The sequence below is a fragment of the Calidris pugnax genome, unplaced genomic scaffold (genome assembly GCF_001431845.1).
Source record: "Calidris pugnax isolate Ruff unplaced genomic scaffold, ASM143184v1 scaffold58, whole genome shotgun sequence".
Classification (NCBI taxonomy): domain Eukaryota; kingdom Metazoa; phylum Chordata; class Aves; order Charadriiformes; family Scolopacidae; genus Calidris; species Calidris pugnax.
This window is the reverse complement of record NW_015090868.1, coordinates 6,918,805-6,933,712: the sequence shown is the minus strand read 5'-3', so window position 1 is coordinate 6,933,712 and position 14,908 is coordinate 6,918,805. Positions and strand designations below refer to the sequence as shown.

The 14,908-nt window shown below is 47.1% G+C and overlaps 1 protein-coding gene across 3 annotated transcripts in view; it reads right to left on the bottom strand.

Annotated features, from left to right (window-relative positions):
• The window catches only part of ENPP6 (ectonucleotide pyrophosphatase/phosphodiesterase 6), a 35,128-nt gene extending 20,538 nt beyond the window's left edge, over positions 1 to 14,590 (bottom strand). For all 3 annotated transcript variants that reach the window (XR_001412434.1, XM_014945488.1, XM_014945489.1), the window contains exons 1-2: positions 14,257 to 14,590; positions 3,800 to 3,979 (exon numbers count right to left, since the gene is read on the bottom strand). Coding sequence is in view for 2 of the 3 variants with exons in the window: in XM_014945488.1 (XP_014800974.1) it covers positions 3,800 to 3,979; positions 14,257 to 14,512 (436 nt within the window). In the remaining variant the exon portion in view is untranslated. The remainder of the gene's footprint in view (positions 1 to 3,799; positions 3,980 to 14,256) is intronic.
• Between the last annotated feature and the right edge of the window lie 318 nt (positions 14,591 to 14,908).

Below are 14,908 nucleotides of genomic sequence, written 5' to 3'. Positions count from 1 at the left end.
TAACACTGAAAATTCAGGCTGTTTAGATCCCAAGAGCTTCCTTTTTTCTTTTTATTTTTCAGTCTCTGTGATGAACAGAACATAAAATTGGATATTTGATATTAAGGCTTGTTACAATTCTGAAAAACTGGCCATGAAGACCCTTTAATATTTAAATATCATTTTGGTAGAGGCCAGGACAGATGGTAAATTTTCTCATTTAAGTATTATGAGAAAGGAAATTCAAAAAGGTTTGGAGCCAGACAAAGGGAATGTTAAGTTTTTTCTTGTTTAAACTACAAATAGATGAGTTGCATTTACTAAGATGTAATGTTAGATGCCTTTCTGCACACTTTTGTATGATGCTAAACCTTTGTTTAAAAACCTGAACTACTGGAGCAGGGATAAGGAGACTTCCTTCGCAGTGATGTATCGGCTCCTCTTTATCTGTCTGACACGGAGACCTGAACCTCTGCCAGCTTTAAATTGCATTTCTAAACATTGATTTAACAGTCGGACACTTCATGTCATAACAGAAGGTTTTTGAAAACTTTCCAGGCGAGCTCCACGGTCTGGTAAATGTTGTGTTTAAATGTTGAAAGCTTGGATTTAGAGTCTTTTTTTGGTGTGGGTCAGTGTTTTTTTTTTCCCCACCCCTTTCTCTCATTTCAGTGCTGAGCAAAGACGTCGCTGACGGGGCTGAAGGGGCTGCATAGGCTGCTGAAGAATGAAGGAGTTTGAAGGTCTGGGATGACACCACCCACTGGGCTGAGCGTGAGGAGCAATGTAAAGCTTTGGCTTTGGTGGGACCACCAGGATGCTCTTGTGCTCCACTGGGGCTTCTCCATCCCCTGGATGGAGCAGCAACGCTCCAAGAGGCAAGCTGGGCTGCACGTTTCTCCCCATGTATGGCACTAGCTGGTGTGTTTTACTCAGCAAACAGTCAGAAAATACATGACTTTTTCCCCAGAAATGCCTTGGAGAGCAGAAACGGCCTAATAAATGCTGTGAAGAAAGCAGAAGAACATCCCTACAAGCCAACTGCTTGCGTTTTGGCCCAAGCGGCGGCTGGGACACCCCCAGCACAGTGGTATTTTGGCTCCTCCACTTCTGGAGGCAGGAGATTCCAGATGAATTCTGCCCACAAGGTTGTCTTTTCCGTGTTTATGTTGGGCTCTCAGATAAAGCAGTGATGGATGGGCACTCCCATCTGACAGCCCTCCTGCTCTGTGTTCCCCCATTCCCAGGGGGTCTGGATTTTCTTTCTTTAAGCACCGAATACACAGAGGGAGAGGAATACAGAGAAGAACACGAAGTAGCAGATTTTGAGTTCAGACTCTGCAAAGCTTGGAACTGGCTCCGAGGAGGAAATGGCAGTGGTGTAAGCTAACCCTGGGAATCAGCTCCTTGGTCTTCTCAACACGTTTCTGCTACGTTTCATCGGTCTCTTTTATTTTCCACCACTGGCTAAAGGGAAAACAGCATCTTACAGAACAAAGCGCGATGGAGTTGGCTGTACACTGCTGTTTCTGTTAACAGTTTCCCAAATTTTTCCTGTTTGGATCTTTATCAGATTTGCAAGACTCATTGCTAAGCAGCGGTGTATCGTCAGGCTGGAAAGTTACCCAACAACAGGAGATCCTACTCGGTGCAAACATCTGTGGGACCTCCACCCACCTTGCTTGTTAAACCCTTATTTTTGATTTAATTTTGTTTGGCATCACTCCCCAGTCAAAGCCTTTTAAAGAATTAAAGCTTTAAAACAGTAAATCCAGAAGAAAAGATTACATCCCAACTATGGAACTAGAAAACGGTTCCAAAAAGTCATAGGGGGAAAATGTAATAAATAAATACTATTGCATTTGGGCGTGATTTCTGTTCAGTCCAGTTACACCTGGGCTCCCACTGTGGCCCAGTTTCCCTGTGTTTTAGTCCAATAGCTTGAGTCTGCTTCCTGCCCTGTGCCTGACCCCCTATGGCCAATGTGGCCTTTGAGAACATGAACACCCTTAAAAAATAAAGCTGTGCTTAAGAATTTGCTGAACTGAGGCACTCAGGACTTTGCCAAAGGTCGTCGGTCACGACAGACAGATGTCACAATCCACAGCTAAAATACCAGATCCAGGCAAAAACTCCCGTACACCTCATGTGTCTTCTCCCTGGGAGACGCCGCTCAAAGGGCAACATGAAGGAGCTAGGTGAAGTCCAAAGGCATTTAATGGAAAGTGATACCATTCTTTTGGATTTCAGGAGCCCTCTGTAGACTGTTAGGTCTATTCAGTAGATAATTATACCTAGTCTGCGCAGTTACTTTAGTAGTTAAAAAATGAATAGTCTATAGAAACAGGTCTTTTTGTCAATCTTTAGAAGAATTTCTACATTCTTGTATGATTTCTATATCCCACTATCCGCACTGCTGTTAGGTCACTTGGGTGATCTCCAATAAGAAGCAGGGTTCTTTTGAGGGCTGATCCAAACCATTACATCTAGTCTGCAATTCCAATCCCTTGGACTGCCTTTGAGTCCATAAAGCAATACCGTCACCCTCAGATCTTTTCTCTCTTCAGTACTGTAGAAACCCTCTGGATGGCTTTTCAAGGTTTTTCATCTTGGTTCCCTCTTTATTCCCTTTCCTGAGAACTTTGGCCTTTATTTTTTTTTTCTTTTTTTCCCCTGGGATGCCATTAGCCACATTGCATGGGAAGAGCGTGACCGGGCACACGAGCGTTGGGATGCAGAAGACAAGCTGGCTGGAAGCCCATGGCATGAGTCAGCTGCTGCTGCCCTGGCCACCGGCACCGGCTGTACTCAGTACAGCTCCTCCAACACGTGGTCCTCCAGCCTGTAGCTACACATGCGAGGGCATTTGCATACCGCTTAGGTAGCAGAGTTTAAAAGGTCAAAAAGTTGAGAAACTGGGTACCTTGCAAGGGATCTGGTTTGGCCACGCAGCTGGAATATTTATTTCCATGGGGGTCCCTAAATGGACTGCCTAAGGGTATACTCCTAGTTGTGAAAAAAGACTTGCTCTTATACATCCCTAGTGATTTCAGTGGTCCAATGCCCAGCAAACGAGGAATGGAAAGGCCAAGTCCCTCCAAATGAACGTCTCAGATTTCGAGGAACTGGGACCTCAGCTGAGTTAATGATGGAGGACAAGAGTGCTCACTCCAGCTCACCAAAGGATGCTTTGCTTTCAGCTGGATTTTGCTGTCATAGAATCAGAGAATGGTTTGGGTTGGAAGGGACCTTCAAGATCATCTAGTTCCAACCCCCTTGCTCTGGACAGGGACACCTCCCACTAGACCAGGTTGCTCAAAGCCCCATCCAGCCTGGCCTTGAACCTCTCCAGGGATGGGGCATCCAGAACTGTCTCCACAGAGTAGATCATCTTCAGCTCTCAGCTACTAATTTCCAGGTTAAAACCAAACAGGCTTTGGGGAAGGATGGTTACTGTTTAACTTTGATCAGTGACATGGTCTACAGAGTTGCTCTGTGAACCATCCAGCACAGCAGAAGCTACAGGTGGGCAAGAGAAATGAGCAGTCGGTAGAGAAGGGGATGGTCTGCAAGCCAGCAACCTCCTTGAAGGTAATGTTTGGGTGGAACGCTACCTCCAGTGACACTTCAGTGTTTTCCTTTCTGAGCACAGGCAAATTGTCACAGCCTGAGGAAAGATAATTCATTTCTACAACTGGTTAGTAAAGCACTCGTAATTCTTGTCTGTATTTCTGGGTATTAAAGAGTCATCCTAGAGGGTACGGAGCGCTTGGATGTAAAGATACACTGTTAAGGTGGTAGCAAATTTTGACATACTAACCTGGCCAGTAGTACATGAAAACATTCTTTTTTGCTTTCGTCATTGTGACCCACAAAGGCTCTGATCCATTCCACCAGAGAGGCAGCAGGCTTTCGGTATTCACACCAATATCAAAAGACACATTTCTCTTCTGGTCCCACATGTAGTTTCCAATCATCTGATGGACCTCACAGTGCCGACCTTCAGGGGAGGAGAAAAAAAAAAAAGCAGCACAATCAGATTGGTGTTTTCAACAGAAGGATATCAGCAACACCACCCCAGCTATGACCAGCTCGTCCAACAAATCAGCTGAAAAGCTGTGATTAGAACCCAGGGGCCTCTTACCTTGCAACCGCTCATATGATCTTCTTGAGCCTATTACCTTTAATTGAGGTCCTCTGGTAGCTCTCTAAGGTCTCCCTGAAGCCTTCCCTTCTCCCGGCTGAACTCCCCCAACTCTCTCAGCCTGTCCTCACAGCAGAGGGGCTCCAGCCCTCACAGAAACTTCATGGCCTCCTCTGGACCTGCTGCAACAGTCCCTGTCCTTCTTATTTTTTATTAAATGAACATGTTTTGTTCTTGGTTGTGGGGACAGCAATCATTTCATCAGACATTTTCAGTCCTTTTACTGCACCTTGAGGGTCCTTGGTCAACTTTATATTACAAGAAACTAGTATATAATTGCTGGGAAATGTCTTCCAGTTCTTATCTTTGTCAGAAGAGAAGACACCGTATTTTAAGAGTTAATCTGCAGATGAAATAACAAAGAATGGAAAAAGAAATGTTGATGATTAAGTTCTACTGGCGTCCACGATTTTCATATCTTAAAAAGCAACAGCTGATGCATGTGTGAGACACTGTCATCATTAGCTGGTGAGTCACGATATTGCACGGATCCAGATAACAGGCTTTGATTATTGTGAGACTGAGCGTGGTGATCGGAACCGAAATAATCTCGGTCTGCTTGTTTTCAAAAGGCATGATTTCCAGCAGAGGACTCTGTATACTTTGGGTACATGTGACCTTCAATTGGATTTTGAACTCCCCTACTAGGGAGTATTTCAGTTATGCAAAACATTTCCTCCTCCCCAGCAGAGAAAAGCAGTCCCAAATTGTCACAGTCATTATTTTCCATATCAAGCCAAATAGGTTTAATATAGGAGAACCGGTGGACTGGACGGGCAATAATCTGTCCTCCTTAGGCCACCAAGTGCTGTATTCACCCCGAGTACCAGAAGAACTAGAAGGAAGCCTCTACAGTGCAACAAAAACAACCCTCCCACTTAAAGGACAACTTGTTGAAGTCCACATACTCCTGAGGATATATCGACCTGCCAAACTGCAGACAGGCAACTGGTGCCAGCCTGGGAAACCTGAAGCTGTTAGTCATGTATTAGTATGATGTACAGTGCAGTCTTCATACAGAAACAACGAGCTCCAGCTGCTGATGATGTGAGCTCCCTATAGGATTCAGGCTCTGCTGTCAGTTTGCCCACCCCTTTAAGTATTTGAATGGAGATTCTTCTTTAGAGTGTTGTTGGGAAGATTAATTAAGTGTGTGCGCTAATACAGAGGACAGTATTCTTCTGATCACCACATCAGACAAGTTCATTCTCCCATGGACTCCAGCCCTCTTTCTTATATTGAAAAAAGAGGCCCAGAAGACTGTAATGGATCCGTTTTCATTGCAGACATCCCTGGTTCACCAGGCCAGAAGGTCAGCTGAGCAGGAAGACCAAAAGATATGACCACTTCATGCTGCCTAGAGGCACTCATCTGCTTGCTTGAAGCCTGTGTCCCAGAAAGAACCTGGACCTTCTTAGAAGACATCTATACCCAACTCAATCTCCCATCTCAGCCATCTCAATACCCAACTCAATCTCAACCCATCAATCTCCTCCTTGGGTTCCTCATCCCAATGTTTGCCATCAGCAAACACTGTTCAGAAGGTATCCCTTGTCTCTAATTTTATTTTTGACCATTGTTAATCTTCAACCATGACTTTTTCTGTGCCTTGCTCACTAGATTAAAAAGCTCTGCAATAGCTGGCATTTCTCCCCCTCAGAGACAGTCACACACAGAATTAAGGTAAATTCTCAAATTTCTTTTGGGTCACTCATACAACCTGAGTTCTTTACATCCCCTATTGTAAGTCATTTTCTCCACCCTGAAAAAACAACCTCCAGTGATCTCCTTTTTAACAATTATCAAAATAGCAACATGATGTTAGACAATCACCATAACAAGGTGAATTTATTATTGCTTCCATTACTGCAGCTTTCCTCTGTAATCAAACATTATCTTAAGAGCTACAAAAGTAGAAACCGGGCAAAAAAAGCAATTTCAGCATACAGATTTCACTAAACTCACTGCAATCATAGCAGAAAGCACCCCTTCCTCAAGCAACAGAGGAAAACAAAGAGGGTATAGTTCCCAGGAATATGATAACTGCTGTATCCTTCTGGAAGAGAGCCAGCAAAAGCATTTGCACGTCTGCCTGCTACAGCTTACTTGGACACTACACTCCTTACAGCATTGGCTTTGTCTAAAGCACATTCCCATGTCTCCAGGCACTTTTGTCAGCATTCAAATGGATCTATGCAAAACAAAGATGAAATTAAAAAAAAAAACCAACAAAAAAAAACACCCAAGAAAACACACAGCCACTTGGCCACCCACAAGAAGAGCACAGGGACGCTACTTGGCCACCCACAAGAAGAGCACAGGGACTCAGAAGAGCTCTGAGCACCCTACATTGACCATATGTGAGATTTGGAAACCAGAGCCTGTGTTCCTGTGGCATTTTCCTGCTTCCAAATGACCTCTTTTCCTCTGGTGGTCTTCCACTGGCTGCGGGGACAGCAGGTAGGATCACCAGTAGGCACAATATATCATACAAGCACCACCTGCGCCCAAATTGACAAGAGAAAATGCTCTTTTGAGACAGCCAGTGGTTTTTTATTTTTTTTTTAAAAGGAAGGCAGCGTGTGGCAGATGCACAAGGTTATACCCTGTGCATTGGGCACAAAACGGAGGCAAACCTTCATGGAGCAAACCAGATTTATCAGAGAACTCATAACCCCGTACCCAGGTGGTATCCACTTGATGACGAACACAAATGCAGGCAATTAGCTAAATGTGCTGCACTATGTGATACCACCTGCATGCCTTGATGCTACGGTGACACCTCTCCTCCCATGTCCCACCATGATGTCCCCACTCCTCGGGAAGCGACAAGAGCCAGATCCTCCACTATGCCCTTGCCTGAAGAGTCACCTAAGGTCTCATCTGCCCTGCTTTGAAAAGACAGACCTCAGGGAAGAAACCAAAACCCTCATGCCAAACCTTAAGCGGCCTGGTGAAGACCAGTGCTCACAAAAAGGCAGGAGGGGAGCTCTGGTCTGGGCAAAGTGGCCCTGCCATCTGCAGGCCCCCAAGCAAAACTGGTACCCGCAAGATGCGCACGGACCATTTCTGCTCCCAGAAGAGCGTGTGCTGGCAAAGGCTTTCCAAATTTTTATGACCTCCAATACCAGACAGATCCAAAGCAGAAAGACCTTAGCACACGTCAGGCGACACTTTGCAATCTCAGTAGGATCACATCAAAAAGCACAGAAAAATCTCTGCTATATACAGCATTATTTTTTATTTTCCTGAAAGTGACTCACTCAATAAGAGAGTGAAACTCTTAATTCAATGCTTTCATAATGGGGCCAGGGCTGGCATGCACAAAAATTGCTTCCAAAGCATCCAGCTTAGGCTTTGGATGCTTGCTTGTGCATGAATTATAGAATTACAGAATAGTCTGGGCTAGAAGGGACCTTTAAAGGCCATCTAGTCCAACCCCCCTGCCATGGGCAGAGACATCTTCAACTAGATCAGATGGCTCAGAGCCGCATCCAACCTGGCCTTGAATGTTTCCAGGTATGGGGCACCTACCACCTCTCTCTGGGCAACCTGGGCCAGGGTCTCACCACCCACACAAGAAAGGATTTCTTCATAAAATCTAATCTAAATCTTCCCTCTTCTAATTTAAATCTGTTCCCCCTCACCCTATGGCTCTACTTCCTCCCCAAGAGTAGATCTTGAGATCAAGAGTCCCTCCCTATCTCTCCTGGAGCCCCTTTAGCTGGAAGGGGCTCTAAGGTCTCCCTGGAGCCTTCTCTTCTCCAGGCTGAATCCCCCCCAACTCTCTCAGCCTGTCCTCACAGCAGAGGGGCTCCAAGCCCTCTGAGCATCTTTCTGGCCTTTTCTGGACCTTCTCTTACAGGTCCATGTCTTTCCTGGGAAGGCAGATCTTGTGTCCCTGAAGAGCAGGTGCTCAAAGCTGTCCATGGGCCTCCTCAACTGAGAGGCAGCAGGGGGCTGAGAGACCACGATGGGACCCCTGACCACCCTCAGCTGGATACACCTTGAGGACACCGCAGCTGCGAGGCTGTAGCTAGTAAGAAGGGAAAAACTCTCTGCTTCAATTTAATTTGCAGCATATGAACGTGTGTTAGAGAAAACTTTCTGTTCTCCTCTTCGAAAGTGTTTCCTTTTTTTTTTTTTTTTAAGTGGTGGAAAGCAAACACAGATTTTTTACAACATTTTGTGTATGTGTGAAAGAGGAAAATCTTGGCGCTCGGCGTCACAGCCTTCCTGCAGGCCGTGAGTAAACAAAGCGAGAGGAAGAACATGAAAATGAAAAACCCTCCTGGTTCCTACTCTCTTCTCCAGCCTGTCCTTGCTAGGATAATACCCCTTCCCTGCCAGTTAATAGTATTAACACAGACTGTTTCGTGCTCTTTTGCTTCCCAACACACAATTTTAGAAATGGAAAGGTACTGAATCCAACAAAAAGAGGAGTCTGTCTGTTTAAAGACTATAGGTCATTAAGAGAATTTTTTAAATCTTTGCTGCTGCTGGCATCTGTGGTGGTTGAAAGGAGCAAAAAGAAAAAAAAAAATAATCCTGTTTCCTTGCCACTCATCATGCTCTTTGTGTCCTCCTGGCTTTTTTTTCTCAGCCTGGACAGTGAAGCTGAGATAATTTCAGTTAACATGTGCCGATAATAAGTTTCCCTGTTATACTCCTATCCCTCCATTTTTTATGTCTCAGACAACGCACAAGTATTGTTTATGTGACTAAAATCTTGTTTAACTGCTAAACACAAATTGTCAGCGTGCTTTCCTGGACCAGGCTGGAGCCTAGATACCATCAGCAGAAAAGAGGCATCTGCTAGAGCCATCACCAGATGGGGTTTCCTCCAGTTATCGAGTGGATGGAGAGTGGAGATGCTGTGCTACAAACCAGGAGACCTCACGCAGCAAATAATAAATGTACTAGTACGTGTCACACAAGCCAGACCCCAGAGGACTCCAGGGGTGGGACCCCAAAGGACATTTGCTCCCAGAAAGCGTAGAATAAACAGCAAACGTGGAGATTATCTGTGCTCGGGAGAAAACAGAGGCAGAGTGGATTTGTCAGACCACAACATCATCTACCAAAGCCCCTCAGCAGTCAAGTATGCCAACACTGAGGGTGAGGAGTGGAGGAAAGATGGTAGAAATATGGAAGATGGGTGAAACCTTCAGTCTGGCAAAGTAGACCTTGACTTTCGCCCATCCTTGGGACCTGCCGTGTTGCCCCTGTCCCTCCTGCCATGAAGAAGAGAAGGTGATAGCACACGCAGGGAAAACCCCACGCACCACTCCTGTGTTTTAGAGAAGCCCCAAACATGCCATCGCTGTGTTAGGGCAAGCGTGGGACAGCCCTGCAAAGACCTTAAGCCTCACCTTAGGGTTCAGGAGACCTGAAATGCAATCTGTTCAACCTCCTCCTCCATCCCAAAAGCTTCATGGGACCTCGTAGCCTCTCCACCAAGTATTTAAGATCAGGTTCTCTCCAAAGAGGGACAGAGGCCCCTTGCTGGCTCCTCTCTGAGCAGCTCTCCATCCACCCACCTACCTCTGGAGCAGGGACTCCCTCTGCTTCCTATAGAGGCCAAGAGAAATAGGGCTCTTGGCTGCGGGGCCACACAGCTGACCTCATGGAGGACCTGCCAGAAAAGACCTCATTTGTTGTCAGGATCTTGGAAAATTAATCCTCCCCGAGCTTCCAGCTCCAATGTGATACCGTCTGCCCATGTTTATGCTGGCTGGGGCTGGAAATGAGAGGGGCCCCCGCATACTTTGAGCTGGGGTTTGGGGGGGGTTCAGAGGAGCTGGGGGTCCCTCAGCAGCGAGGGGGACCCAAAAACTCTTCAGCGTGACAGATATGGCATGCAGGGCTCCGAAGCAATAACTCGTGGTTGGAGCGGTGACGGGGAGACCTCAGACTTTCCATTTGGCTTGGCATGAGAGCTCCCTGCAGAGCCAGGAGGAGGCAGGGGAAGGGAAATATTAAAAGCTCCCCACAGGATAAAAATAAAAACCCCAACGAGGTGGCTTGTGGTCTTAATTCCTTTCTTTGCAAAACAAACAGCACATGGTGCGATTAAGTGAGCCTTTTGTGATGCGTGCATTTGGTCGGACTCCTCCTTCCCTCCCTTGCCAAGCCCACATGGAGAACTTGCAAAGTTCTCCCAAACACACGTGTCAGCAGCAACAGCTCCTTTTGCCTCATTTGTCATTTTATACTACGCCTTTCAGGTCAACAACTGCAATACCAGAACCTGAGCATGGGGAGCTAGGACACCAGGTAAGATTCAGCCTAGCATCTTAGGTCACAACCCAACCACCCAAGAACCAGTCTTTACGCCACTGTGAAAGCCAAAACTGAGAAACACGGCATGAATTCTGTTAAATTCTATTTAAAGAGTGGGATTTTAAGCCAGGACATCCTTGGCCTACCTTGCACACCACCAGATTTTTGTAACAAAACAACTTCTCCAGGTGTTCATCAGCAAGATCCCTTTGCTCCAGTAGCGACTTGCTTGTTGCTTGGTGCTTCTTCAAGCAACCAGCAGCTCATGATGCTGTGCCTTAGCTCGCAGGGAAACTGGAGCTTCTCCCCAAGCTCTGAATCACCAGGCGACTTTACATGAAGAAGCCAAACCATTAGTGTTCCTCTTGTTTCTGTGCTCTGGTTTTCTTTCTCATAATCACTGTAGGTGTGGAGGAAGGGAAAAGACCTCTAGGCAGGCCCCGGGCTTTGGACTGAGGCTTTCTCTGTCACTCAGGGAAGCTCCAGCAAACTATCTTCTCACAGGTTGACAGCAGCAGCAGGTTGAAGTGGGAAGGGGACCCATGGAGAGCTCTGCCATCACCCTGTGGCACTGCCTGACCACAGGTGAGTCACCTCCCTCCACCTGCTCCCCTTCCAAAACTTTGTTTACTGATTCCTCCCACTGTGTCTGAGCTTTAATTAGCACCTAGTCTCAGCAAAATGGGGCATGCTTCACACTAGCACACATTAGTTCGTTGCTTTTGGATACGTGGCTCTTGGTCATCAGTTATGGTTGCATCTACTTGGTTACAGCTTTGAAAAAAATCTCAGTAAGCTTGCTATTCCTCACAAATATTAAATTCAGTTTAGGCTACCCTCTTGAAATCATCAGTAAAGTGAAATATAATGACTAGAAGATCCTGCAGATAATCAGGAAGATGTGCTGCGTGCTACTGCTTGCTAATTGCCTGTTCCAGAGGAATGCTACCTTCTGACAGGGCTGAGGGGGGGGAATTTGGCATCTGCAATTAGACTTTGTGGTGGGGCAGATGCTGCTGACCTCCATAACCTCCTCCTGCAGGTCTGGGCAGGAGAAGGAGGAAGTGAGTTCAGATTTGAGGGGACTGACCTGCCCCAACAGTGATGATGTCTGAGGAGCAGAGTCCACTGTCCTCCTCCTCCTCCAAAGCCATGGAAATGAGGGAGAACTTCCCTCTGCAACAACTAATCCTCTCCAGAATCATGAAGGTTACGTAGATGCGGGGTGAAGGGGCAGCAAGACCACAAGACCTTGTGAATGAGCAGAAAAAGAAGGAATGGGAGTGTTTATCTGAAGAAGTGGTGGGATACAATGAACAAGCCAGGGGTGGGAATGGGCAGGTGGGGCCAGAAATTTCTTAAGCTGACTTAGCTGAATACTATGAAACCACATCCACAAGTGCTAAAATACAGCAATTTGGAGGTTGAAACTTGAGTTTCTTAATGGCTTATGAGGTAGCAGTGTAGGGCAAGATATGAAAAACAGCTTGTCCTTTTAGTCCCTGGTTTCTCTGAAGAAACTGTGGCAACATTTAATTCCCACACATCCCAGTTACAGCCCCCCCACCCCACAGCAGGGATCCATGACTGGTGAGATGCAGTTATGAGCTTTCTCCTGCCCATACAGCAGTGACGAGGGGACAGTAACTTGCCCGTCCCCAGGCAGGTCACTACAGCACGATGCCCATGACACCCTGCCATGCTGCAATTTTTTTCCAAAAGCTGTCCCAGCTTTGTGAATTGAACTTGCACAGACTGGACACAGCCAACACTACGTCTGCCGCGTGTCCCAACGCTCCCACCATCACCTCCCACTCACTAACCCCTCCACCAACTCATCACAGAAGGTGATGTCTCCTTTCTGTGGAGACCACACCGTGGCCTTGATGGTAAGAACAGTGCATCCATGGGACTTGTCCTGCCAGGACACAGCCACTGGGTCCACTAACACCCCAGGGGGCTCAAGTGCAGCCTTGGATCTTCCTTTGGGCATGTTCATCACCTAAACTTAGTCCTCAGTTGGTTCCTCACCTACTTAACACTGCCTTCACTCACGTGTTAGGAAGGTGAATTGTTATCAGCAGTTAAGTTGTGTTTGCATTGAGATCCTCATCCTGAAGGCCAGGAGACTTGCAAGAAGAGCTGAGGTTGGTCTCTCAGACCTGTCTCCTTGCTTCAAGCTGGGGCATAGAAACTCTGGTCCCCTAAAAATGTGAAGAGTCTAGTAGCAGAGTTTCATCACCTACAACAAAACTTCTTTGAGTACAAAAAAGGCTGTTTTCAAAACTCCTCAAAGGCTGATTATAGACTTCACCCTATACATATACACTTAATGAGTGTGATGATTAAAGGTAGTAAAGAGAGAAAGCAGATGCTTTCCCTGTTCTCTTTAACAATGAGGCTTTTTGCACATGAAGTGTTAAACCGGTTTGCCTACATACACATAAAAACAAAGTCTACAGTGGAGTGACACCTCTGTTTTCAACCTTTTCAGTGACATTTGCTCTGCTTTCCCGCATTTGCATCAAGTCATGAAAAAATCCACCTGTGATGGGTTTGTGTTCTCCTCTGTTCAGAGATGAGCAAGAGAAAGCCATTCCTTCCCCAAGAGGGAGAGGGAGGAAGGGGTTAAGAGCTTTCAAAACAAGCTGGACACAACTGATGTCAGATTTTTGCCTTACAATGGCATCTATTTGCTTTCCCAGTTTACACAGACCACTGGGCATTGTATTGTTCAGGACAGCAGAAGATACCACGTATCTTCTTCGGAGAGGGCAGATTTTTCTCACTCCTCCTTAGCTGGAATGTCTTTGTTAAATAACTCAGGGGAAAAAATCCAATCAGAAACTTCGGAAAAACTTTTCCGTTTGTTTTTGGTTTTTTGTTTGGGGTTTTGTTGTTGTTAGGGTTTTTATTATTATTATTTTTAACTTAGATGTTGTTTCTAGGGTGGTTTTCTCTGGTGTGAAGGGCTCAGCTATACCCTGTGCTCCTTCCTAGTGTCACTGTAAGCCTGTGTCACTCTGCTTAGTTTAAAAGTAAATCAGCATCATGCAAATGACGACTATTCCCCCCAAATTTTCCACAAGCCTCTCCCGAGCAGTCAGAACAAGGGAAAGCCTAGGGGAGCAAAAGCAAACAATCCTTCACGTCTTTCTATCTGGCTGTTTCTGATTATCTTAGAAATACAAGGACTTAATTAGGGCGAGGCTAAGACAGGGACCTGTGAAAGCAGAAAGTCCAGTTAACCCTGAATTTGCCAAAACAGACCCGCTGACTGGGAATAAGCTCATTTCTCACCCACCCTCGGTTTACACACCTCGTTATTCCCTGGAAAAGTCAGCGAGCAGGCTCTCTACTCATTTTTTTGGTGGATTTCCCCCAGGTTTTCATGCTCCGCATGCAGCAGCCCCCAGCATTGACCCAGCCGGGGCCACCCTACAAGGAGGGACCCAGCACCACCGCGTCTGGAGAACTTCAAAAAACCATCTCCAAGCGGCGTTTCCGAGTTGGGAGCAGGTTTTGGACGAGCGGTGCTGAGCTGAAACCCCGTGCTGCTCCCAAACTCCCGGCTAAAAGCACGGGAGTGCTTTTTTTTTCGTCTTTTTAAGGCATTTTTGCAGGAAAATTTGGACGAGCGGTGCTGAGCTGAAACCCCGAAGTGCTCCAAAACTCCCTGCTAAAAGCACGGGAGTGCTTTTTTTTTTTCTTCTTTTAAAGGCATTTTTGCAGGAAAAAGCCGCAGGGAGCCCCCCCCCCAGGAGCATCCCGGCGAAGGGGCAGGTACTCACCCGTCATCAGCGTGTAGTAATTAGGGTAGGAGAGGCTGGGGAAGTCCGGGGTCATGTAGTCCACCTTCACCCCCATGTTGACGATGTCCCGAAAGCCCGGCAGCCCCTCCAGCTCGCCATCATCGATGTAGTCGAAGCGAAAGCCGTCGAGCAAGAAGACCAGCAGCTTGCGGTGGGTCGAGGGGGCGGCGGGGGGGGGTAAGAGGGAGACCAAGGTGGTGGCCAGGATGGTGGCCAGCAGGCTGCGGCTCCCCATGGCCGGGCAGAGCTCTGCCGGAGCCGGGAGGCGAGTGAGGGATCTGTGGTGGCTTCTGGCAGCCGCTTGGCCTCCTCCCGTTCCTCCCGCGTTAAAGCTACAGCGCTGCCCCGCGTGTGCCGTGGGCGTGGGAGGTCACAGGTTAATTGCCAGCAGATGATTAACTTCGCTCCCGCCCCCCTTCGTAGGGAAGCGGAGCCCTCTCGGCGAGAAGGTCCCCGTGGTGGGGCTGCCTGCGTTCTTTACCACAGAGTGTCGCACCTCCTGGCCACTACAACCTGCGCTTTCTCCTTATCTTGCCGGCAGAGATAAGCCTCTCCTGATAGAAACCCGGAGCGAGATAAAGGCAAAGCATCACCCCGGGTCGGGAGGTGGAGCCCAGCATCTCCAAGGCTT